Source organism: Canis lupus, chromosome 18 (genome assembly GCF_048164855.1).
Source record: "Canis lupus baileyi chromosome 18, mCanLup2.hap1, whole genome shotgun sequence".
NCBI lineage: Eukaryota > Metazoa > Chordata > Mammalia > Carnivora > Canidae > Canis > Canis lupus.
In genome coordinates, this window is record NC_132855.1 from 47,237,058 (window position 1) to 47,263,072 (window position 26,015).

The following is a 26,015-nucleotide window of genomic DNA, read 5'->3' on the forward strand; positions in this document are numbered from 1 at the left end:
AAACAAGAGATAAAATAATTATATACATAATCACAATGAATCAAAATTCAATTCAATTCACATCCTGACTATCTTACCTAATCGAGCACCCACTTTGAAACTTTGACACCATAACAATACTGTTCTTGTACAAGGCTTTAAATGTAAAAAAAAAATTTTTTTAATGTAAAAAAATTGTGTAATTATATAACAAGACTTTAAAACTAAGCTGAGAATATGTTGTTAAGGGGTAAGGAAAAACATTATTGTATAAACATTATAGATACAGAATGATACGTGGTGGGAGGAGAATTTTTGTTTTGATTTGCTTTGGTAAACTGTTCACAAGTTTTCTAGAACATCAGTAGAGAAACATAAAATGGAACATAGTCCAGAATGTTTCTGCTTAGAGAGAAAAATGCACATACTCATCTAGCTACCATTAAACATATATCTACCATTACCCTGTCATATTTGGAGAAATTCTAAGAAAGTGTCAACACATTTTATTTGAAGTCTATTATTAGTTTTACGGGTGTTATTGAAGGTTACTAAAAATTTAGGCCAAGATGATTTTACAGATGTGAAAACTAGATGAGGTGTTTGTGTGGCTTGTTAAAGGATATACAACCAGTTAATGACAGAGTAAACTTAGAACTCAAACTCTAAACCAATTTCTTTCCAACTTAAATATCAAATCACCTCTAATTTGATATATAAAAATTTAAAAATGAATTCGTTAAGAGACAAGGGTGAGATACCACAATTTGGTAACTCTGAAAGGCAAAGAAACATGAATGCATAAATATTGATTTGTTTAAGCAGGGCTACTTTAAACACACAAATGGCCTAGAATGACTTTTTTCCAAAAAGTAAAAGCCTTTTAGACAAAGCCTAAGAAACAGATCCCATTACTACTGAGATGGATGATAATTTATGTAAACCATCAACTCTTCATACATGAAGAACAGCCTTAGTAGTAAGTCCACACAAATACATACACAAATTGAAATCTAAGCCAGAAATCGAAATTTACTTTAGCTACAATACAAAATTTATGTGTAAACTAAGGTCAGTACTTACATTCATTCTGCAATAGAAACCAATAATTATGCAAATAAGATGAATGAGAATACAGTGAGCTTAGACAGCTGTCCACACCAATCAGTGTGATTTGACTGAAATTTCTTAAACATAACTTAAAATGTTATTTAAATAAGGTTGAGATACAAGTCCTTTCTTCTGGCCTGCCTCTGATGAGGAAGCAGATGAACATCAAGTAACCTAAAATCATCCTGGACAAAAATGGAGAAGGAGAAGAAAGACTACCCATTACTGAATTTATTCATTCAATAAATATTAATTGAACATAAGATGCTATAGTGTGAATAATTTTTCTTTAAAGACAATCGCAAAAAGCTGCCCTGCAAAGTTTAACTGAGGGAGCTTTAATGAAATGCATTACTCCAAGAAGCATGGTTGGAGCCTGCTTGAGATGATCGTCTTTTAAAAAAAAACAATAATTTTTTTATATATATATAAAATAAAATAAATTAGCCTTGCTTACTGTTCTATTTTCCTAACTAAAAAAAAAAAAAAAAATTCCTGGATCAAAAAAATTTAATACCTGTCTTCCTCAAAAAGTTGCATCCTCGACAGCACAAATGGTAAATTAAACCAAGGTCACATTATTTTACTGTTTATAGGTCCAAGTGCCATACAGTTGGTGAGACAGGTCTTCCTGCTATTTAGACAAACATCTGTAATAGTCCAGGTTAAAAAAAAAAAAAAAGAAAAGAAAAACTCGCTCAAAGTTACTGAATATAAGTCCTAATAGAAGTATCTGTATGCTACCTCAGATGCTAGGCACACTTTTAAACAAGAAGAAATGCAGAGAACCTGAAAAGGAGGAAAAGGTGTCATCACTCTTTAATTCCTGGAAGATTATCGATGGTTGCTGCCGAGATGTTTGGTGAAAAATCAGTTATTTCTGAATACAGATGCGCATAATTATTCCTTTTATGTTTCCATATTATTGTAGTGTAAAGGAATATTACACTCATAATTAGAAAACCTTTGAGGGAAGGCAAGACGTGGAATAAATCAGTGGCACGAAGACTAGGGGTCCTGCACAAGTCCCGCTCTCAGGAACAACTGCAGAAACCGCACTAGCACCGCAATTTAAAAGTGGAGAGAACACACACACACACACACACACACACGCGGGGCAGGCTGGTAGTAGACGTTCAGTACTGGTGCAATGGAATAACTGAATATTCGCGTACAGAAGCCAAAACAATAAGAGGACGCATTCCGACTTGGGGGCCACACGGGAGACAACCACACTAACGACGACTTTACCAAAAGCTGGCTGACAGCTCGACGGTCCGTCCTGCCCTCCTCCCTTCCTCGGACACTAGAAGGCACGCTCAGAACCAAGCCCCCCCCCCCCGCGCCCCGCCCCGCGCCTCACCCTCCCGGGGTTCCAGCGCCGAAACTGACGGAAAGTGGGCGGCCTGGAGGCCCCGGCCCCGGCCCCGGCCCCGGCCTCGGCCCCGGCCCCTCTCCGGGCGCCGGCGCCCGCGGACACGCCCGAGCGGCAGACGCTCCGGCCGCAGCCCGCCCGCGCGCTCGCCCCAAGCCCTGGGCGCCGCCCCCCCTCGCCGCGGGCCGCGGGCCGCGCCGTACCTGCACACGGTGATGAGGTTCCTCCTCTCCACCGCAGCATTGCGGGCGCTCAGGCTCTTCTTGCCGCCGCCGCCGCCGCCGCCGCCGCCGCCCCCGCCGCGGCTCCCGCTCAGGCCCCCCAGGCTCCGGGTGGCCATGGCGGGCTGACCCCCGCGCCCCTTTTGTCTGCCGCGACCCTCCCGCCCCCCCACACCCGCTCCCCAAGGCTCTTGCTCGCTTTGCGACCGCGGGGGCCCTGAGAGGGGCGGGAGGCGGGGGGCGGGGGCCGGGGGGCAGGAGCGAGGACCGACCGAGGGTGCGGGAGACCGCGCGGGAACTCGTACCCGGGCGCCGGCGGCTGGCGCTCCGCACCCAAGCGCCGCACGCGCGCACACACACAGGGACACACACTCACGGACACTCACGCGCACACACGCACGCACCTCCCCCGCCCTCGCGCGCGCCGCCGGCCGCCGGGCTGCGCGTGCCGGGCGGCCCCGGGCGCTCCCCGGCTTCCCGAGGGACCTCGGCGGCAGCACGCGCGCGCGCCCGCCGGCCCGCACGCCCCGCCACCCGCCTTCGGCCGCCCGCGCGCCCCAGCGGCGACTGCTGCGGGGAGGCCGCGGGCGACTGGCGCGCGCGGCCCCGCCCCCCCGCACCTCCGCGGCCGAGGCTGTGCACCTGCAGCCAATCGCGGCGCGCGAGGGGCGGGGCGGGCCGCGCGGCTCCTGAGGTTCACGTGCTCGAGCGCCGCCCCGGCGCGTGGGCAGCTGTCAGGACGCCGGGCTCGCGCTCGCAGCCCGCGTACCGCAGGCGGCCGGCACGCCGCGGAGCTGCGCTGCGCTCTGCGCGGGGATTGTGGGATGCGGGGCGCCGGAGGGCCCCGGGGGGGACGCGGCTCGTACCGGGAGCGCAGCTTTAACCCGTCGGGATCGTCAGCTTGGGCGGCTGATCTTTTTCACGCCGGAAGCCCTATTCTCAGGTCCTCCGCCCCGGAAAATGCAGCCGCCCGGCGCGGCGCTCGCAGCAGCCCCAGCACTTGCAGTCAACCCGGGAAAGGAGCAGGGTTCCTTTTGTCCTAACTCCCTCCGCTGGCCTGGAAAACAGCCACAAATAGCGGAGGGGGTGGGGGGAGGGAAAATGCCTGTAGAATATCCGTCTTGGGCGTCTGAAGGTGGGGTTTCTTGTCCGTCCACGCCACGTCGCTCCTACCCCAGCCCCGAGCACGTCCTGCAGGCGGGACTGACAGCCCACGTGAGAACGAGCGCCGTGCTGATGTGCACCCTTCTCCCAGCCTGGGCGGTGACCCCGGCTTTGGGTGAGGAACAGGGGGTCTAGGGATAGTTTGAGCCTTGGCTCCCCTGGGCTGCTCCCGGAAAATAGTGCCGCCCTAGTAGCGCCCACTTTGCCAAGCTTCTGCACCCTCTGGCCTGACCAGCATGAACGTCGTAGCCTTTGTCGCATTCTCCCGCACTCACCGAAGTGGCCGTCCATCTCCCCTGGGTCGATATGCTCAGATTTCAGAGTGAAATCCGTAACTACGGTCCCTGTCCCTAGCACGGTGCCCTGCTTACAACAGGTTCTTAATAATTGTTCGTCAACAGTAACTTGAGGTTACACCTGGCATTATCTTACTGAAATGTTACGATTTTGGTGGCTCCAAAATCCATATAAATTCCACCTCTGGTTTGGAAGTTTCTGCCAAAGATTGTTATAAAACATATGGTTTAGTACAGATATCCCTGTACTTCATGTATATCATACAAAGGAGGGACTATTACTCTATCTTGAACGCTTTAAAAACAGAGTTTTGTATAATAAAGCTGTGGATTACTAATATTTGAGTTTGGAAAATTTTTTAAGTCTCAAGATCATTAAGGCAAAGAGCGCTTTCTGCGACTAAGTCTAATCATAGTAGAGAAGAAGATCTGTAAAGGAAAGAAATACGTTAACTTACTGCGATAAACATTCACATATATTTAGAGAAAATAACAGACTTCAAACTTCGTGTTTCACAATAATAAGAGCAAGAGAGCTTTCTACTCCAGTGCACTTGTTCCCAAACGTTTCTTGTCTATGGTAACATGGAAGCTTTTAAAGAGATTTGCCATTCTAGAAGCTCGGATTTAGCTTGTTTGCTCTTGCTACACCAACAGTTTCAATTCAGAAGTAGCCGTCAGGAAACAGATGCACTAGCTATGCAGGCAGTGTCTGCGAAGTATTTGCATTGGCAATGACAAATTCTGCTCAAGTTGAAATTTTTTGTGTGTTTTTTTTTAAAGATGTATTTATTTATGATAGAGGGAGAGAGAGAGACAGAGAGAGGCAGAGACACAGGAGGAGGGAGAAGCAGGCTCCATGCCGGGAGCCTGACGTGGGACTCGATCCCGGGACTCCAGGATCGCGCCCTGGGCCAAAGGCAGGCGCTAAACCGCTGCGCCATCCAGGGATCCCTTTTTTTGTGGTTTAAACACAGATGAAAACTGCATAAGGAAAGGAATGGAAAGCCATCCATTACCAAGAAAATTGCTATGCTGATTTGTCCCCTGTAAGGAAGAAGACACACACACATCCTTAACATTTATCAAGAAGACAAAACCTAGTGCTCGTGTCAAATGAGCAGAGCACAGAAGAGTGAAGTGTCATTATTCTCAAGATTGGCTTTCTAGCCTCAAGTACATTTTCAGGTTGTTTGTAGTATAAATTTATATTTACAGCTGAAAACTTAGTAAAACCCCATCTTACACGATTAGGTAATAAAGTTTTTTCAAATGCTACTTTTCGGGGGGATTCAGTTGACATAGGTACTTGCCGAAAAAGATTTCTTGTCAGGAAAGACCTTTCTTTTTGGTATGTACAGCGAGTCATTAAACTGCCACATGGGGGCCATATTTCATAACACTTTTTCTTAATTATCCAGAGCAATATGTCCAAAGTCTCCTTCTTTCTCTAGATGACAAGTCTGGAAATAATCAATTATATCTACTACAAAGTATAATACTATTATAAAGCCGCATGAGTTTTCACACAACTTTTTCAACTATTTTTAGGCACCAGTTGCAGCTCTTTATTTCAATTATCCGAGCATTTGAACAAAGATTACTCAGAGATGTAAAAAGACTCCCAATAAAAATAATGGAAATAGTTGATGCCTAATTTAAAATATAAGAATGCTGTAGAACCGAATGGGCAGACCATACTTATTCACCATTTTCCCAACTTCCTCTTTCTCTTCATCAAGGAAAACGATATTACAACTGTAACATATCCTCAAATCTAAATACCCTCAGATCTAAATGCCGTAAGCGACAAAGATTATAAAACCATTGTTTATTTTCATCTCAAAGAAGTGGACTTTCTAAGCATGCCCAAACACAGGAGCCACACAGAAAAGATGGGTAAATTTGAAGACACAGAATTTTTTAGAACTCCACAAAGCGAGCGAAGGGGATGTGAAGACAGAAGCAGAAGTTAGAGAGGAGAGAAGACACCAGACTGCCGGCTTTGAAAATGAAGGAAGAGGGCCAGGAGCCAAGGACCACTAGGGGCCCGTGGAAGCTGCAAAAGCAGCCCTCACAAATGCACTGAGTATTAGTGGAGACCAGTGGGCCCAATCAGGCATGGAAGCAAGAACACAGAAAAAATCTACAGGGACAGCCCGAGGACATGGACTCTGCTGCTAGCTCACTCGTGGGGCCACCTCAGCTATGCAGGGAGGATCAGCTACTTTTCATTGTCATAAAGCCTTGATATCGATGGGGGCACAGTTCGAGGCCGGAGCATGTTGAGGGGATGAGAGGCCATCCTAGAGTAGAAGATAGGGGATCAAAAAACTTAAAGTCCTTTGGCAGAATGAGCCAAAGGCAGACCAGGTTTTTCCTTCTCAGAAAACATCAGAGGAAAGGCCCGACAGGAAGATAATGACTACCACCGTTGTCTCAGGGTTTCCACATCCTGCCTAGGACCTTCTGCAAGAAAGCGAAGACTACTTTCACACATGGCTTGTGAGACTCAGTCTCCTCCTTCTGTGGTCTTTGTACTGTTTTCATTTGCCTCACACACCAGTCCTCAAAAAAATTTATTGAATGAACAAAATAAATGAGCAAACGACAAAGTGAATAGACAAGTTAAAAAGAACCAAATGTTGTCATAAATATCACCATTTTTCTTAGCGTGGAGGTGCAGAGCTGGCAGGGAGATGGAGATTGGAAAGCATCCCTTTTTCTTTTAATCTCCCTAGGAAGGTCCTGAATAAACATATATCCCTCCCTGCAGGCAGACATACTGGCAGGTGTCTTTGGGCCCAGAATAGAAAGGTGGGGCAGAGCTCTGTTGCTGCTGCTGTAATTGGCATGCAGGCAAGTGCTCCCAGCTCCTGTCCCAGCACATTAGAGATCTGAGGGGGTGGGTGCTAATAACCGATAATCAGCATTGCATTTGCCAACAGCCAAAAGAAAAATGAACCTTTAATTGAGCGAGATTTGGCATCAATCAGTGATGTGACTTTAGTCAGGCAAAACCGACAGATTACTGAGTCAGACGTCCAACTGTGAGAATTGTTCTCTACTGGGGTGAAGAATGCAAAAATGTGGATAAATGGCATTTCTTACCAACCCAGGACCATAACTCACTGTGAAAAAAAGTAGTCTATATTTGCTTTCAAAATTTTTTGGGTTCCTTTTAAAGTCATGTTTTAGCAGAGTTTAATTTCTTTTGTAACTCCAAGCTTCTACACAGAAGTGTTTTATTATATTCTGATGATAGGATGATGTAGGAGGGGTCTGCAATCAGCTCTGAACTATGAACCTTCCAAACTGAGTGGCCAGGGCTCGCCTCCGGGACAAGACCCCCACATCAAAGGAAACCACTGGGATTAGAATCAAAACTGCACAGGACTGGTGCTTTCGACTGACAGCTGGCTCACAAAAACAGGTACTGCAGACAAGTGCCAATGACCCTGCCTCCTACCAGCTTCAGGCAACCAGGCTGGTTCTCTCTTGCTCTGGGATATTACTTTCTTGGCCTATCTGGACACAGTTCTGCAGCTCAACACTTGTCACTTTTTCACAGTTTTGTATTCACCGTCCAGGGTTCATCATAATTTCAATCAATTAGTCCTAGGTCTGCCCTCTGGAGTTATAAAGAAGTCTCCTCCCTCTTTCATATGATGGGTTTCAAATATTTGGCAACAGCCACCACAGACTATCTAAAAGAATCTCTCAGGCCAAACATCTCTAGTTTCTTCAAAATCTCCTTCTGGAATATGGCTTCCAGTACCCTCAGTCCTGGCCCCCTGCCCCTAGGCTTATTGCATTTCTATTCGTGGAAGAAAGAAATGAAGAAAGAAAAGAAAAAGAAAAAGAAAAGAAAAAAAAAAGCCAATCCTGGATTCAAAAAGCTTATATTCAAATTCTGGAAGCTCCATCTCCTGGCTAGTCTACCATCCTCCTCTGGGCCTCAGTTTTCTCATCTGTAGTATGGGGATAATGTTACATTATAGATTTATATTGAAGATAAGTGAGATAATAAATGTAGCCACTTTGAGAACTCTAGAGCATGGACAAAGTATACATCAATGTTTGGGCACAATTTCTCAAAGTTGTAGTATCACTGATACCCCAACTTGCATTTCTAGAAAGAGATGATTCGAGATGTGATCTGTTGTAAAGAGGATGTGGTGGGGCCATCTTCTCACTTATTCTAGTCTCTAGGTTATTCTTAATACAGTTCAAGTTTCATGAACTGGGTGGACATATCACATTGTTGGTACTCATTGAGCTGGCAGTAAGCTAAGTAAGAGCCACTCCACTGACTCTAGGTTTCTTAATTGTCTCAGACAAGGTCATAACAATGTTACACAGCACTTTGATGAAGAGAGCTGCTCCCCAAATAGAGGATCTCTTGTGCTAAATTAGACCAGTCTGGCATTCTTTCCCCAACTTAACCCTAGGAAATTTTTTTCTCGGGAGGGGATGTACAGAAATTTCTGCACCTTTCTCATTTGAAAAGATTTTTAAAAGATTCACGAGGCAGGTTTCTCCATAAACAAAACAAAAGAAAAATGAAAGACTGAGAAAACATACTTGAAAACGAACATTTCCTTTATATACACAGTACTCCCACAGATCAGTAAGCACTGTTTCAGTGGCACGAGGAAGGTGGAAACCAAACAAAGCAAAGCAGGAGAGAACGGGGTGGGGGTGGGGAGGAGTGGCATAGGGGGATATTAAATAGAGGGATGTTGGTATTTTAACCCTATTGTTGTGTTGTTGCTTTTCACTAAAGTGACTTGAGTACATTTTAAAGCTGACAGAATGAATCCACTAGGAAAGAAAGGTTAGTAAAACAAGAGAGCAAAAAAGTGATCAGAAAAGAGAATGCAAAAAAGCAATGGGATCCAAGGCACAGATGGATAGACTGAGCTTTGGTTAAAGGCACCAATTCCAGTTGTCACCACAGGAAAGAATGAGAATGTTGGTGCTGATGTAAATAGTTTTGAACTTTTCTTGTTAGAAAGTCCAGGAAGTTCCCACCTGACAACTTCTACATTATCTGCAAAATGAAAGACATCACCAGTTGAAAAATTGCAAAAGTCCTTCTAATTGTGAGTAGTAGAATAAGTTGGCTAATGATATTTAAGACTCCTGGTCAGTGTTTGAGGACCCATTTGAGTGTGATGATGGTGAACTCACATTGAGTCATGTGATTTTCTTTGGTATTGTTGTTGTCTTAGACATCTTAGGCTGCCATAATGAAATACCATAGTCTTGGTGGCTTTAAATGGTAGAGATTTATTTTCTCAGAGTTCCAGGCTGGGAAGTCCAAAATCACAGGGCCAGCCAATTTAGTTCCTGGTGAGAACTCTCTTTCTGGCTTGTAGATGGCTTCCTTTGTATTCACATGATCTCTTCTTTGTGTGCAAAGGATGGGGTTCGGGGTGGAAGAGAGAGAGCAAACTCTCTTGTGTCTTTTCTGGGAAGGGCACTAATCCCATCATCTGTGCATGCCCTAATGAGCTCATCTAACCCTAATTACTCCCCATAGGCTCCACCTCCAAATATTATCTCATTGAGGGTGAGGGCTTCAATGTATGGATTGGGGTTGGGGAGGAACACAAACATTCAGTCCAGAACAGTTAGAATGCTGACATGCAGTTAATAAGGAAGATGTAGATTTCCAGAAAGACTGAGATTTTATGGGAGGGTAAAAGGAAAAGACAGATACATGGAAGTTTGTATTAACAAGACTATGACTCTAATGCTCTTTAAGTTGGATAAAGAGGGAAAGAAAAAAAGGAGGGAAGTGATAAGTTGAGGTAGAGAAGGACCAAAGGACTGGATGGTTTGTTGAGTTCAAAGAGCAAACTGGGTATGATTAAGGGAGCAAACTGGAAGAAGAGATTGGATATTGTGGTCAGAGAGTAGTAGGTTTAAACTGATAATTTTGGAATTATAGCACTTATGGGCGATGACAAAAATCTAAGGTTTGTAATCATGGTATTGTGTGGCAGTGAAGGAATGTATGGGTAGGTCTAATGATGAGAGTATGTAAAAAGATTCAGAAGTCAGAGGGTTGAATGGCTTTTTATGTTGTTATGAAGTCACCCAGGATTTAGAATACACCATTAGCAGTTGTGGTATCTTACCTCCAATAATTTAAGGGGAGTAAGTGGAAGATTAGTAGATGACAGTATTGTCAAATAGCCCAAACCTCAAGGACTGAGAGCAAATTTTGTTGGTTTGCTTGCTTTTTACAAGAGTGGAGTAATAATAGTCTAGGAGTGGCAGTAGAAACCAGGGAGGACCCTATTCTTCTGGCTCTAAGGTATGAAAGAAATGGAAATATTTCAAAACAAAACTAAACAAACTAAACAAAAATCTGTTTGAGAGTACAAGGGAAGCTGAGTCCTCAGGGGAAATCCAGGCTTCCTTTGAGGAAAGAGGGTGGAGAGACCAAAGAGCAAAAATTGAGAAGTCATCATGGAAGGTGTGGCAGACAAAGTCAACATCAAAGAAGTGCAAAATATTTTGGTACAAGAAGGTGTGGGGGCAGCCCGGGTGGCTCAGCGGTTTGGTGCAGCCTTCAGCCCAGGGCCTGATCCTGGAGACCCGGGATCGAGTCCCACGTCAGGCTCCCTGCATGGACCCTGCTTCTCCTTCTGCCTGTGTCTCTGCCTCTCTGTTTGTGTGTGTCTCAAATAAATAAATAAATAAATAAAATCTTAAAAAAAAAAAAAAAAAGAAGAAGGTGTGGATAGTGAGGCTGGAATCATAGGCTGTTTTGAAGAGTACTTTGACAGGCGTCACAAAAATTTTTTTTTAAAGACCTACTTTTTGGGGACACCTGGGTGGCTCAATGGTTGAGCAGCTGCCTTGGGCTCAGCTCGTGATCTCGGGGTCTCGAGATTGAGTCCCACATAGGGCTCTCTGGAGGGAGCCTGCATCTCCCTCTGCCTATGTCTCTGCCTCTCTCTGTATATCTCTCATGAATAAATAAAATAAAAATCTTATTTTAAAAAAAACTTACTTTTTGGGTTAATGGATGATCAAAACAAGTTAAGTTTGTTTTTATAGTTTCCTTAAGGAGGGAAACATGGACCCTTAATTGAGATGGCTTTTTCTTCCTTTCCTTACCTTTCCTTTCCTTTCCTCTCCTTTTCTCTCCTCTCCTCCCCTTTCTTTTCCTTCCTCCCTCCCTTCCCTCTTCCTCTTTCTTTCTCTCTCTCTTTCTTTCTTTCTTTCTTTCTTTCTTTCTTTCTTTCTTTCTTTCTTTCTTTCTTTCTTCTTTCGATTTTATTTATTTATTCATGAGAGAAAGAGAGAGAGAGAGGCAGAGACACAGGCAGAGGGAGAAGCAGGCTCTATGGAGGGAGCCCAACACAGGACTCGATCCCAGGTCTCCAGGATCATGCCCTGGGCTGAAGGCGATGCTAAACCACTGAGCTACCTGGGCTGCCCTCTTTCTTTCTTTCTTTCTTTCTTTCTTTCTTTCTTTCTTTCTTTCTTTCTTTCTTTCTTTCTTTCTTTCTTCTTCCTTCCTTCCTTCCTTCCTTCCTTCCTTCCTTCCTTCCTTCCTTTCCTTCTTTCTTTTAAATCTTGGAGAGGGTTGTTAACAAATGGAAAGTTACAGACTCCAGACATTGCTTGGATTATATCAATCTTTAGAACCATTCTCTGAAGTAAGCATTGTTATAGTCTCCCATTTACAAACAAGGAAACAAAGACTTAGAGAGGTTAAGAAACTTGCAGAAAGTCACACAGTAAGTCACAGAGCCAAGATTAATATCTTGATCTATTAAATGCAAAATGGATCTGTTAGATCCATGTTTTTTCATTTCACCATCCTTTTTTTTTTTTATTGTAGTATAGTTCACACAGAAAGTTACATTAGTTTCAGGATGCAACACAGTGATTTGACAAGTTTATATATTATGCTATGCTCACCACAAGTGTAGCTGCTGCCTATCACCAGGCAACCCTGTTGCAATATCTTTGACTTACTCCCTATGCTGTGCCTTTCATCCCTGTGACTTACCCATTCCATAACTGGACACCTGTATCTCCCACTCCCATTCACCCATTTTTCCCATCTCCCCTTTTCTCCTCTGGCAACCATCAGTTTGTTTTTTATATTTATGCAGGTATTTCTGCTTTTGTTCACATATAAGTAAAATTTATGGTATTTGTCTTTCTCTGTCTGACTTGTTTCACTTAGCATAATACTTTCTAGGTCTTCCACAAATGCCAAGATCTCATTCTTTCTCATGGGTAATATTCCATAATATCCATGAGATATATATAGATATATATCTATATATATCTCACATCTTTTTTATCCATTCATCTATCAATGGACACATGAGTTCCTTCCATATCTTAGCTACTAAAAATAATACTGCAGTAAACATGAGGGTGCATGTATCTTTTTGAATTACTGTTTTCATTTTCTTTCGGTAAACACCTGGTAGTGGATCACTAAAGCATGTGGTATTTCAGTTTCTAATTTCTTGAGGAACCTCCATGCTGTTTTTATCAGATCCGTTCTTTTTCCTAGCATATTCCGCTACCTTTTTAAGTAGCTCCAGGTGAGGCTTAAACACAAAACCTCTGCTTTGCACACATCATGCTTAAGATCAGGAGTTCTATACGGTGACCAATTGTACCACTCATGGAATGTGGAGTCTCCAAAGTTGAAAGCACCAGAGCTCAAGCTTCCATAATGCTTTATAAGAAAAGTGGGATTAATTTCTTCATTGGAGCTAGCAAGAAAGTCACCTGATCAATTTAGGGAGGGTAGCAGTGTTTTCATCTCTCTCCTCCATCTCACTCTTCTCTTTGCACTAGAGCCTCAGCCTCATGTAGAACCACATTGAATCATTTTTCCCCAGAGGGAACTGTTGTCAGCATTCTCCAACACATTATTTTCAGTTTTTACCCACTCCTCTCCTCTTTGTGTTTCCAGTAAGTATCATCAGCATTTTTCTACGTCACCTTAATGACAATAAAACTCTCTACAGTACCATAATAACAAGATAATATTCCATGGTGTACTTGTATCATAATTTATTCAATCAATCCCACATTGTTGAACTTCCAACATTTTTCCAATTATGTGATTATACATAGCATTACTACCGTAATATCCGCATATCCATGATTACTGCTTTAAGGGAAATTGTCGCATACACTTTTTGACTCAGAAAGTATTGTTGAGTCAAACAATATGAAAAATTTTAATGAATACAAATTAAACTTTTCTCTAGAGATGTCTTACCAATTTACATTCCTACTAACAGCAGCACATAAGAGCATTTTTTTACAGCCTTTTCACTCTGGGAGCTATCATTCTTCTTGCTGTCTTTTTTTGTTTAATAAAATAAGAAAAGAGCATTATCGTATTTATATTTTAATTTTGTATTAGTAATGAAATTGCACATTTATGTCATATGCTTATTGGCCAGCTATATTTTGTCTTTGGGTTTTGCCTATTTGAGCACTTTGCCTGTATTTTCTAAAAGAGTATTAGTCTTTTTTATAACAGCCTATTATTATATTGATCTGCTATACATATAACAACTACTTTTTCTTGTTTGTGGTTGCCTCTTTTATAGTGCCCATTCAGTTATTATATAGAGAGACGTTGAAATGTTTTATATAAATGAACTTCATCAATCTTTTCCTTCATTGGCTTTTCCTTTGGTCATTTTAGAAAGGCCTTTGCCACTCCCAAGACTATACAGAGATTTCATGGTTGCTTGTTTATATCAGAAATAGTTCATGTAGGGGTGCCTGGGTGGCTCAGTTGGTTAAGCATCTGCCTTTGGCTCAGGTCATGGCTCAGGGTCCAGGGATCCAGCCCCGAGGTAGGCTCCCTGCTCACATGGAAACTGCTTCTCCCTCTCCTCCCTGTTCCTGCTTTCTCTCCCTATTTCTATCTCTCAAATAAATAAATAAAATCTTTTAAAAAAGAAAAAAATAAATCTCATTAATCTCATTTTTAAAAGCATATTTCTGTAAAATTTATATGCACTATAGCTCCAGGAGGACAGATATCATGTTCCTTATGTTTAGCACCTGGTATATCTTTCTTACTATTCAATGAATATTTTTTCAATTAAGAAAAAAGATTATCTATATATATGGGCTACATGAAGATATGATTAGCCATTTGTCCAATTCTACTTATTAAATGATCCATCTTTTATGGATCTTTTACTACTACTTAAAATATCCATCTTTTCCCTACTGATTTGAGATATTAAATTTATCATGTAATAAGCTTTAAATTTGGACTTGCGATAAAGTTTTATGTTCTTGATAATAAATCCACAGAGACAATTAACATAAATATTTCACAGTAATTTTTTTCAAGATATCTCTCCAGGCATACAATAGTGATATATGTACTTAATTTTACCCAGATGGGCTCATGCAACATACAGTTGATGTATATTTTCACCGTCTATCACTATTTGTGCTTGTTTATTAATGTTTTCTTTCTTTCAAATATTGCGTATTTTTTGCAGCCAAATATACATATTTTCATTTTTATGGTTTTTGAGTTTTCATGCTTAGAGAAGCTTGTTATGCTTAGATTATAAAAATGTTTACATATCTTTCTGTGGTTTATTTATTTTTCTTTTTTTTTTGCATTTGTATATTTGATACTTACAGAATTTATCTTGGTGTAGGAATCAATTGGTGTAAAAGTCTAACTTTTCCAAATGGCCAATAGTTATCCAATAGTGGTATTAAATAATGCATTATTTTCCATTGATATGAAATGCTACCTTCATTAGGTACTAAATATTTGTATATATTTGAGTCCATTTCTGGGTGGGTTTTCTATTCTGATCCATTGATTTATCATTTGTGAGTTAGTGGTACCAAACTGAATAAGTACTGAAGCTTTATAATTCTTCTAAATATATAGTAGGGCTAGTATCTCATAATTATTTCATTCAGAATATTCTTCAGTAATTCTGGAATGCCTCTTCTTTCATATAAACATTAGACTCAATTGTGACACATTTTCTCCTGCAAAAAGCCTATAGAAATTCTGATTAGAACTGCATTACATTTCTAGATTAGGTAAACAAAAAAATGAACAACTTTATGATATTTACATTGTTCTAAGACCTATGGTATGTCTTTATTTCCTTGAATATTCTTTTGTTTCAGTTGGTGTAGTTTTGTAGTTTTTGCCATAGAGCTCTAGATTGATATTATGATATTTTTCTTCCATTATATATCTGAATAGGTATAATTTTTACATAGGGAAACTATTCATTTTTGCACAATACCTTTCTAAGTGTGTTTGTTGCTTTTAATAAGCTTTTAGTTGATTCTTTTAGTTTTCCAGGTAAACAACTATATATTTGAGTTTATTCATGTAGCACTCATAATATTGACAGGCACTTATTAGGTGTACAATAAGCATTACATGGAATTATTATGATTCTTATTATTTATCTTAGTAAGTTATCAGAAAGACTAAATTGTCCATGATGAAGTAAGCAGGTTTACATTTTTGGATCTTGGAAAAGTAATTCTAAATTTTTTCTGTAAGTATAAACATGCAAATATAGCCAAGAATATCTGGTAAAAGAAAAGTAACAGAAGACTTGCTTTATGAGATATTAAAATATGTTGTAATGTATATAAAAACATATTATAAAATAGCAAGACATTAGCTCAAAACAATAAAGATTAATAGTGAGGTTAGTGCAGTAACACAGAAATCCCTTTAACATCAAGAATTTATTTTCGTAGGTAAGAATATGTGAATACCAATTTTATAAATTCTACAAAATAATATTCTATAAGTTATCTGAGGAAACATATTCAAATGTAAGCTCTTAAAAAATTAACTTGGGGATATTTTGGCAAAGCTAAACATCAGTGAGAAATGGGTTACTCACAAAGTTCTAAATAGTATTTTGGCCACGATGTCAAGGGTATCAAAAAGAATATTGCTTTGGGGCATCTGGGTGGCTCCGTGGTTGAGCATCTGCCTTTGGCTCAGGTCATGATCCCAGTGTCCTGGGATGGAGTTCCACATCCAGGTCCCCATGGGGAGCCTTCTTCCTCCTCTGCCTGTGTCTCTCTGCCTCTCTCTCTATGTCTCTCATGAATGGATAAATAAAATCTCTAAAAAAAAAAAAGAATATCGCTTTAATCCTTCCTGCAGAGATACTAAATGAGACTTTTTCCCCTTAAACAATTTTCAAGAAAATTCTCCCTGAGAGATCTATAAAGTCAAGAGAATTAAAACACACTTTAGTGCCAGTTTGCTATACCCACAACTCAATTTTGCTTATGCATACTTTAAAAATGTTAAAATAACAATGATAATAATGATTGCCCCCCTAAATTTTCAGGGTCAATTTAATCATATATATTTATATATTTATTCATATGTATACTAATTTATGATGACTAAAGTCTTCATGTGGTGTTTAAAAAATGCATCTTTCAACTAGTAAAGCTAGTGAAGTAGATTTATCTATGCCATCCAATGAATATAAGTAAAGAAAAGAAGAATGTTATGGTCATTATTGGAGTTTTTACCAAACTTATGTTTAATTTATTGTGGTTCATATAATTGATAATGAGGTTAATATCCTCTCAGATATTGGTTGGCAGAGTTTGGAAGCCAACACTTGGTGGTTATATTAATTTTCTATTGTTATATAATTACCACAAATACAGGGACTTAAAAATACCCATTTACTAATTCACTGTTCTATAGGTGGCTGAGTTCTCTGCTCAGAGTCTCAAAAGGCTGAAATTAAGGTGTGAGCTAAGCTATGTTCTTATCTGGAGGCCATGGGTGGAATTTACCTATGAATTCATTCAGGTTGTTGGTAGAATCCAGTTCCTTGCTGTTGTAGGAGTAAGGTCCCTATTTTCTTGCTGGCTGTTGGTTGGGGGTATTCTCAACTATCAAAAATAACTTTCTAATCCTTTTCATACCCCTTCCTCCATCTTCAAATCAGCAACAATGTGCCAAAACCCTCCCATGCTTTGAAACTCCCATTTTCTCTTCTGTTACCAGCCCGAGAAAACTCTGCTTCTAAAGGGCTCATGTTGGGGCACATGGGTGGCTCAGTGGGATGAGTGGGTCTGGCTCTTGGTTTCAGCTCAGGTCATGATCTAAACAGTCATGATCTCATGGGTTATGGGATGGAGCCCCACTATGGAGCCCCGCATGGAGCCCTGCATGGAACCCCGCATCAGGCTCCATGCTCAGCAGAAGGTCTGCTTAAAGATTCTCTCCCTCTGCACCTCCCTCAACTCATATTCTCTCTCTCTCTCTCTCTCAAATAAATGTTTAAAAAAATAAAAAATAGGAGGATCTGGGTGGCCCAGTCAGTTAAGCATCTGACTCTTGATTTTGCCTCAGGTCATGATTTCAGGGTCCCGAGATTGAGCCCTGTGTCCATGCTCAGCAGGGAATCTGCTGGAGATTCTCATCCCTCTCTCTCTGCCTTTCTTTCCCCCTACTCTTTCTGTGTCTCTCAAATAAATACATCTTTTTAAAAAATAAAATAAATAAATGAATAAGGAGCTTGTGTGATTTGGTTTAGCCCACCTAGCTTATTTCCCTATCCATGGTCAAATGATTAGTAACTTTAATTATATCTGCGAAATCCCTTTTGCCATGGAAAATAATGTAATCATATGTGTAAAGGCAGGGAGCTGAGATCATAAGGACCATTTTAGGTCTTTGCCTACTGCAGTGGTGAAAGAAACAATGCATTCCTTAAAGTCATTTATTTTGCTAAATGTTTGTTAACTTGGTGGTGTTGTCCTCCCCACTCCAAATCATTTCTATTGATATTCTTATAGGAATTTCGATACAGCTAACTTCAAAGAGACCATCAACCCACTGGGGGTCTCCGAGGCTTTCCCAAGGCTTGAGAAAACAACATTTGTCATTTTTATTCATTCAATACATATATTTTCAGTTGCTGCATTATTCAAGATCTCCCGGAGAAACAGAACCAATACTATGTGTATGTATGTAAAAAGATAGATATGGAGTGCCTGGGTGGCTCAGTCAGTTTAGTATTGGACTCTTGGTTTCAGCTCAGTTCATGATCTCAGGGTCATGAGATGAGCCCTACAGTAGGCTCTGCACTCAGAGTTGAGTTTGCTTGAGATTCTTTCCCATTCTTTTCCCTCCTCTTCTGCTCCTCCCCACTCGCCCCGCCCCCACTCTCTCTCTCTAAAATAAATTTAAAACCTTAAAAAAAGATAGATGTAAGATGAGATTCATTATAGCAAGGAGGTCATGCAATTTTGGAAGCCAAGAAATCCCAGGATCTGTCATAGGCATGCTAGAGAACCAGAAAAATTAGTGGTATGATTCAGTCCAAGTCGGAAGCCCTTGTAAGTCTGACTCCAAAGGCCCAAGAATCTAAGGGTTGATGGTGTAAGTCCTGTTCTGAGTCCAAAAGCCTGAGAATAGGAGACTGTGGATGCTTTTCTAATAGGTAATTCCCTCTTTCTTCCTTTTTATTCTGGTCAAGCCCTTAGCAGATTGGATGATGCTCACCCAATCAGTGAGTGTAATCTTCTTTATGCAGCCTACTGATCCAATGCTAATCTCTTCCACAGATATCCTTACAGACGACACATCCAGAAATAGCGTTTTAGAACCTATTAAGGCATCCCTGAGCCTATTAAAGCTGATGTGTGAAATTAATCATTAAAGTTGCCCTTTTTATGGCAGACACTGTGCTAGGCTGTGGAGGTACAGCGAAATTCTTGGTTTCTTTGAGTTTAAAGTTTAGATGAAAGAGAAAAAGAGAGGTGTTAATACAAACCAATGAAATAAACACATATAAACTTATGCAAATTAATGGTAAATGTTCCAAAGGAGAGAAAAACCACATAAAAGCAAAAACAGGACTCCAAGAGGTACTATTCTCATAGAATGTAACATCAATAGTGCTCCCGGAATTGAATGCCTGCAGGCATATCAAGAAAAAAATTAATAATAGAGCTCAGGTGTGAAGGAAGAATTAGGAATTACCTAGGAAAAGGGGGTTATGGTGGGAGAAAGAATGCAGGCAAGACTAAGAGCATGTACTAATGACCTGTGGCTGGGGGAAATACTCTGTGCCTGAGGTTAATGTACCTGGAACTCCTAGTGAAAGGAGGTTTTGTTTTTTTTTAGGAGTGGATAAAGTGCATTTATTTTCTTTTATATGTGTTTTTCTTTAAAAAAAAAAAAAAAAGGGAAAAAAAGCCTCCTCCTTTCCAGCACCCAATGTCCACTGGGTTTGGAGGTGTGGAGCCAGGCCCTAGGAAAAGGTGTGGAAGTAGAAGGCAACAGCATTGGCAGTGTAGGTCATGGGGAGGGGGTGCCCAATGTGCCTGGCCCCAAGGCTGACCCCACCCAGGGCAGACAAGTGTCTACAGCTTCATCAGAGTGAAGCTGGAGAAGGAGTTCTGGGCCTGGATCTCTCAGCCCTGGGTCAATGCCAGAAGGAAACTTTCCCTCAGCGACTCCCAGCTCTTCCACACAGAGCCCACACACAGGATGGGGAGGCCCAGCTCCCCCTGGAGAGGGTATTGTTGGACATAAGACCAGAAAGGAAGATAAGATTTGCTTTACACAGAGCCTCATGTTATGCATTTTTATCTTTATCTTAAGAGCACCAAGAAGTCCTGGAACTGTAGCAAAAGTCTGACAAGACCATATTTGAGTTCTGAAATGCTCACTTGGGCTGCCATGTAGAGAATGGTTGAAAGCAGCAAGTAAAAAGTGCTACTGCATTATGATTTGACAGCACTCAGAATGCAAGTCTTCATTAGAGTTTCCCTAATAACTTAAGGTTATAGGCTTTGTGATTGAAAATTCTATTTCTCCCTTTAAAGCCTTTGTAGGAAAAAAAAATAAAGCCTTAGTAGGTCCTAATAACAGGTACTCATGTCATGCAATCTCATATACTGGGCCAAGCTGTACTTTGTAGGAGAAGAAGATAATAATACCCAAACACAAAGATCTCCACTGCTTTTGCAGTAATATACCTGCAGTGTTGCCTCAGATGGAAGGCTACATGTTGTTATTCTTCAGAGTTTTCTAAGCATCAACACAATGTATGAGATTGTTGTTGGAAAACCCCTTCTTTATAACATATGGGAATTTCCACTTGACATATGCCTCATCAAGGTTTGGTTGTTTGGGTCATTATCATCTTCTATTCAAAGAAAAATTAGAGAACAGACAAAAGCATGTTAATTTCTTGAGCAAAATGAATAACTTTTTTCTTCTTTTTAAAAATTTTTATCTTTTATTTTTAAAGATTATTTACTTATTTATTTGACACACAGAGAGAGAATACAAGCAAGAAAAGTGGGAGAGGGAGAAGTAGACTCCCCACTTGAGCAGGGAGCCCCAGGTGAGGCTCCATGCAAGGCTTGATCCCAGGACACTGAGATCATAATCTGAGCCAAAGGCAGACACTTAACCAACTCACCCACCCAGGCACCCCCCTTTAAAAAAAAAAAAAAACAATTTCCTTTAGACTCCATTGTTAGGTGGGCAACCCTTCCCTTGAAGGCTATATATATTAGACCATTTGTCACTTTACATTCTGTCAGGAAGTTCAGAACCAATCATCAGTCTGAGGTATAGTAACCATGTAGATCACAGATTAAATGTTTGTGTCTTTTTATTGACTCACAGGCTGTACTCCACTGCTTTCTGATTTTCTACTTGTAGTTTTATGACAGACATGCTATGCCCATCCTGCTCTGATTCATAGGGAAAATCCAAACTGGTTCTAACCTGTGCTTAGGTATGGAGTGAGACTTTCTCCTGCCCACAGCCCCACACAGATGTCTATGCCCTCACCCTCAACAATCATATGATAGAAGTTTGTTCAGGGGAAATGGGTCTGCTAGGGTGGGATGGAGGGAGGAGGAAGCCGAGCAGGTCCTTTGGTGGATGATGTCTGGTAGGTGGAGGTCCTCCTGAGAGACCATCCATTTCAATTCAGTCCCTTGATCCTCAGGATGTCTAGTCTTTTCCCTAACCCATCCCTACCCACCCTCAAGGATGCTGGCTCACTCATTCTTTCCTCTTTATTTTTTATTTTATTTTAACTAATGAATATTTTTTAAAGGCAATGCCTGAGTGTAGAATTGTCCTGGTTATGCTTCACAACCCCCTACTTAATGGAAATTTAGCAATCAGACCAGTGTCTTAAACCATTTCACAAAACCCCAGGCCAGCAGATCTCGATAATCTTATTTTACTAATTTTGTGATTTTCAGTTTGCAGGGTTGGACAGAACACTAATTGATAGTTAGGATGGACTAAATAGACCTTATAACATAAATCAACCCATACCTCATTCCCATGAGTTTGCACCCTGCTCTCCCTTGTCACATATACACATTCTCTACCTGTATTAGTGAGGATTACCCAGAGAAACAGAACCAATAGTGTGTGTGTGTGTGTGTGTGTGTGTATGCTCTTATATATACATATGTATTGTATTTTATGTATATATGTACTATTGTGTTATATGTATATATAACACTACATGTAAATATTTATAATACTATATAATCTCTATGTTATATATAAAATATTAAGTATATATAGTATATATACTATGGGAGCCACTTTCCAACCCAAAAACAGGGGAATATGAGATGAGAAGTCCCAGTTCAGAAGTGAGGCAGGAAAAAGAAAAGAGATGAATTCTTTTCTCCACCTTTTGTTCTCCTCAAGCCCTCTGTGGCTTAGATGATGCCCACTGATGTTGGGGAGTGAAATCTACTTTACTGAATCCATCAATTCAAGGGCTAATCTCATCCAAACATTTTCACTAGCAAACTCAGAAGTAATGTTAATCTGGGCACCCTATAGCCAGTCAAATTGATACAAAATTAACCATCACTCTACCAATCCTCCTTAACAATGTATGCAAATTTTCTTGTTAACTCTCAAAGGATACAGTGATTATGGATTACTGAGCTGTTTTCAGACAAATTCTATCTTCGCTAACCATGAAGCTGTGCAATAGCTCTTGGCTCTGTCCTTCATGAACTCTATATCACCTTGGGGAAATTACATTTCTATGTCCTTCAGTTTTCTGATCTCTGAAGTTTGTATAACAATGACAGTACCTATTACACAGGGTTTGAAGGAGATTAAATGAAATACAAATGAAGCTCTTAAAACTGGGTGTATAGAAAATGTTTAACAAGTGTTAGCTATTAGCTATTATTTTTAATTGTTCTTCCTGAAAGAAGCAGCAGAACCTTAAGTCTGAATTTAGCTAGTATCTTCCAAAATTGTACTATGTGGCTTGACAAGGGCGTTGTGAATTTGACCTTAGTGCTGTTTTCTTTCTTATTTTTCCTTCAAACAAAAGAAATTGTGCCAGTTCCAGATTGGACTGAAAATCTATCCTTCCTTGTCAGACATTTCCTCCTCTTCGTAGTTTTATAAAGTATATTCTCTAATTTTCCAGGTTTGCTAATCGGGTATTCTAAATCATCTTTGTCCTTCTCTTCTATACACTCATGCTGTACAAGACTTCCAAGAACTAACAACCCAGAAGTCACAATAGTTCAGTAACAGCTCAGGATATGCTGACAGTTAAGATACTCATTATTCCAAGTAATAGAAGATATCACTGTATGATGTAAATAGCAGTCAGGTACATAAGTTTATAGGGCAGATGCTTCTTATTACTTTATCCCATCACTACAACATCAAAGTTTATGTTAAAATCTACTCTCCTTACAACATGTTATACTTACTTGAAGCAATAGCTGTAGAGATATAAATCATGCCTTCCATTTATTTACTATGAACATACTTAATAATGAGGCCAAGCACAAGGTGAATTGTTAGGCTCTCTCTCCGTGATCTCTTTGGTATTCTGAGGATCCATCATCCCCACCAGTCAAGGAGATTTTGTAGATCTCCTTGTGATTTCTTTCTGTGATTTGTATTGAAAAATCATTTTCCCCAACATAAAATTAGATTAAATGTACTTTCCCCAATTTATAAACCTTGGAAATTCTGATACAACCACTTGCCTTTCTTCTCCTTCCTCCTTTGATCACTTCTACAATCTCTTTGGCAGTACTTCCAACATATATCAAAATCTGAACATTTCTCATTACCTCCGTTGCTGCTCCTCTGGGATCACTTGGGTTACACATAGCTTCCCAGTCAGCTTCCTATTTCTGCCCTGGGCCTCCAACATTCTTGTTTCAATTTAGCAACCAGTGATGATTACGTTAGTCCTCTGCTCCAAACTCTGATGATTCTCTCTCTCACTCCAAGGATCTAATTATAGGTCGCTGTTAATTCTATGACATGGTATCCTCTGCTAATGCCCCTTGGTCACTCTGTTCTGGCCACACTGGCTTCCTGCTGCTCCTGGAGCATTCTGGGCATGCCCTGGGGCTTTGGGCCTTTATAATGCTGTACCCCGGATAAGAACAGGGCCCATTGTCTTTCTTCCTTCAGTCACTTACTCAGCAAGGAGTTCCCTATACCCTATTTGAATTACAAATCCCTTTCTGCTGAATTCCCTATATTTTTCCCACTGCTTTGTTTGTCTCTGTAGGGCCTATCACCATCTTAATACTATATATTCTCCACTCATATATTTGTTCCTTTTCTATCTCTTCTCACTATGCCATGAAATTTCATCACTGCAAAAATTTTCATGTTCTGTTCACTGATGTAGAACAGAATTTGACATTTGATAGTTGTTCAAATGTGACTTTTTGAATCAATGAGACCAGCCTCAGCTTTCTTTTCCTACTTTATCTCCTTTTTTTTCATTCACTCATCATTTATTGAGCACTTGTATTCTAGGTCTTATGCTGGCCTTACAAAAATTAATAAGACAGTTTCTTCCCTCAAAAGTGCTCACAGACTGGTAGATGACAGAAACACATAAACCAGTCATTACAACCTACCAATGAATACTCTCATAATAAAACCTCATACAATACATATTGGAACATCAAAGGGGGCATGATTCATTTTACTTGGGTGCCAGAGGTAGGAAAGAAAGAATTGCTGAGTAGGTGACAGAAGTACTTAACTGATTGGACTTTAGGAGGAAGAACGTTCCAAGCAGAGGGCAGCATAGGCAAAGTCTGGGGCAGTGAAGAACATGCAAATATTGGGGCTACAGTTGGTAAGGTAAGTCCGGAGTAGAGGGTCAAGAGAGAAGCCAGAATTCGGAAGCTCTTGTTGGCAAAGGAGCTTGGACTGTGATAGGTAGGCAGTTGAGAGTCATTGAAATGTTTTAGTCAGAAAAGTGCTGGGTCAGATTTGTTTTTCTATTAATGTTAAAAAGGTCACTCTGGTGCATATGGAATTTGAATGGGAGAGAGTGAGACCAGGGGCAGGGAGCAGGTGGATTATTTTAGGGTAACTCCTCATTTTTGCCTTCTTCATTTCTAGGCTTCTCATTAACTCCATGGAGTGAACACACAGCCCAACCTTATTCATTCATTAAATCAGATGAAGCCCCTATTCTTGGCACAGGCTTTGAGGAATAATAGCAGTGGACAAGATACATTAATGAATCCTTAATGAATTTACAGAGTAGCAGGAGAGACAGGAAACAAGTCAATAACAAAAATAAAAGGTGAGACCAATAGTATAATTGTTGTAAATACCTAAACTGACTTTTAACAGATTTCAGTTTGCTTTATTTTAGATTGCAACATTCTTCTTACTTAATAAAATTCACCTTGAGAAATATCATTATTTCATTTGATGCTTTGCAATGCAAGGTCATGCATGAACTTTGAAATGCTATAAACTAGAAATGTTGTAAGCTACAGTACATAAATATTAGTCAAGTTTTCTTATTTCATCACATGGTAAGTTTATTTTTTGGTTTGGAAGGCTTTATAAAGTAAAAAAATATTTTTAAAATAGATTTTATTTATTTGAAAGAGAGAGAGAGCACAAGCAGAGGGAGCAGAAGAGGGAGAGGGTGAAGGAGAAGCAGGCTCCTGCTGAGCAGGGAGCCCTATGTGGGGTTTGATCTCAGGACCCTGGGATCATGACCAGAGCCAAAGGCAGACTCTCAACTGACTAGGCCACCCAGGCAACCCTATAAAGTAAAAGAATTATTAAAGTATTTAGAATAGTTTGGTTAAAATGAGGAACAAGCAAGTAGAGGACATTAAATATTATCATGAACCCAAAGGATAGGAACAGAAGTCAAGTTTTTACAGGTTAATAAATAGAAGTAAAGCTTTCAAAGTTGGCAATTTCCCTTTTTAGAGCTAATATCTGACTGAAAGAAATTAAAGTTTTATTTCTGAGAGGAGAATATTTAAAATAAATTTACTATAATATAATTCAGATGTTTCCGGGCAATAAAATACAAAATGACAACAAGAAAGAAGAGAAATAGAAAATTTACTTGGAATAATTATGTTTGAAGCATCTGCTCTGTTCTCAAGAACCATAATGAAGTTTTCCTACTGAACCTGGATATCAGATTGTCCTCTGATGGTTAAATTTTAAAATCTACGTAGAATGACTCAGAATAAAAATATACCAAAATACCTTAAAACATATGTAAAGCTAGATGTATTCAATAAATGTGAGAGGGTTAATACATATAAGGAAAAAAAGAGAAACAAGTAGAACAAGTAGTACCTAGCTTAAACAGCCCTGAAAGCCTCTTGTTTTTTTGAGTGTTGACAGAGCCCAAGGAAGACCCATTTATGTGAGGAGTGCCCTCACTCAAGATGCCTCTTTGCCCCAGGGACAGATGTCTTTACTGTGTACCTAGACATAAGATATGTGTGTTTCAATTACACCTAAATGTAATAATTTTCATGTATCCTCATTTA

At 40.3% G+C, this 26,015-nt stretch overlaps 1 protein-coding gene across 15 annotated transcripts in view; it reads right to left on the reverse strand.

The window, feature by feature from the left end:
* Positions 1 to 23,430, reverse strand: part of RUNDC3B (RUN domain containing 3B) — a 168,091-nt gene extending 144,661 nt beyond the window's left edge. For 11 of the 15 annotated variants that reach the window (XR_012011083.1, XM_072784324.1, XM_072784318.1 and 8 more), the window contains exon 1: positions 2,668 to 2,822. Coding sequence is in view for 14 of the 15 variants with exons in the window: in XM_072784324.1 (XP_072640425.1) it covers positions 2,668 to 2,804 (137 nt within the window). In the remaining variant the exon portion in view is untranslated. Of the gene's footprint in view, positions 1 to 2,667; positions 2,823 to 23,303 lie in introns of those variants that run through there. The other 4 variants (XM_072784329.1, XM_072784320.1, XM_072784328.1 and 1 more) reach the window with 2 other exon arrangements.
* Positions 23,431 to 26,015: the final 2,585 nt, after the last annotated feature.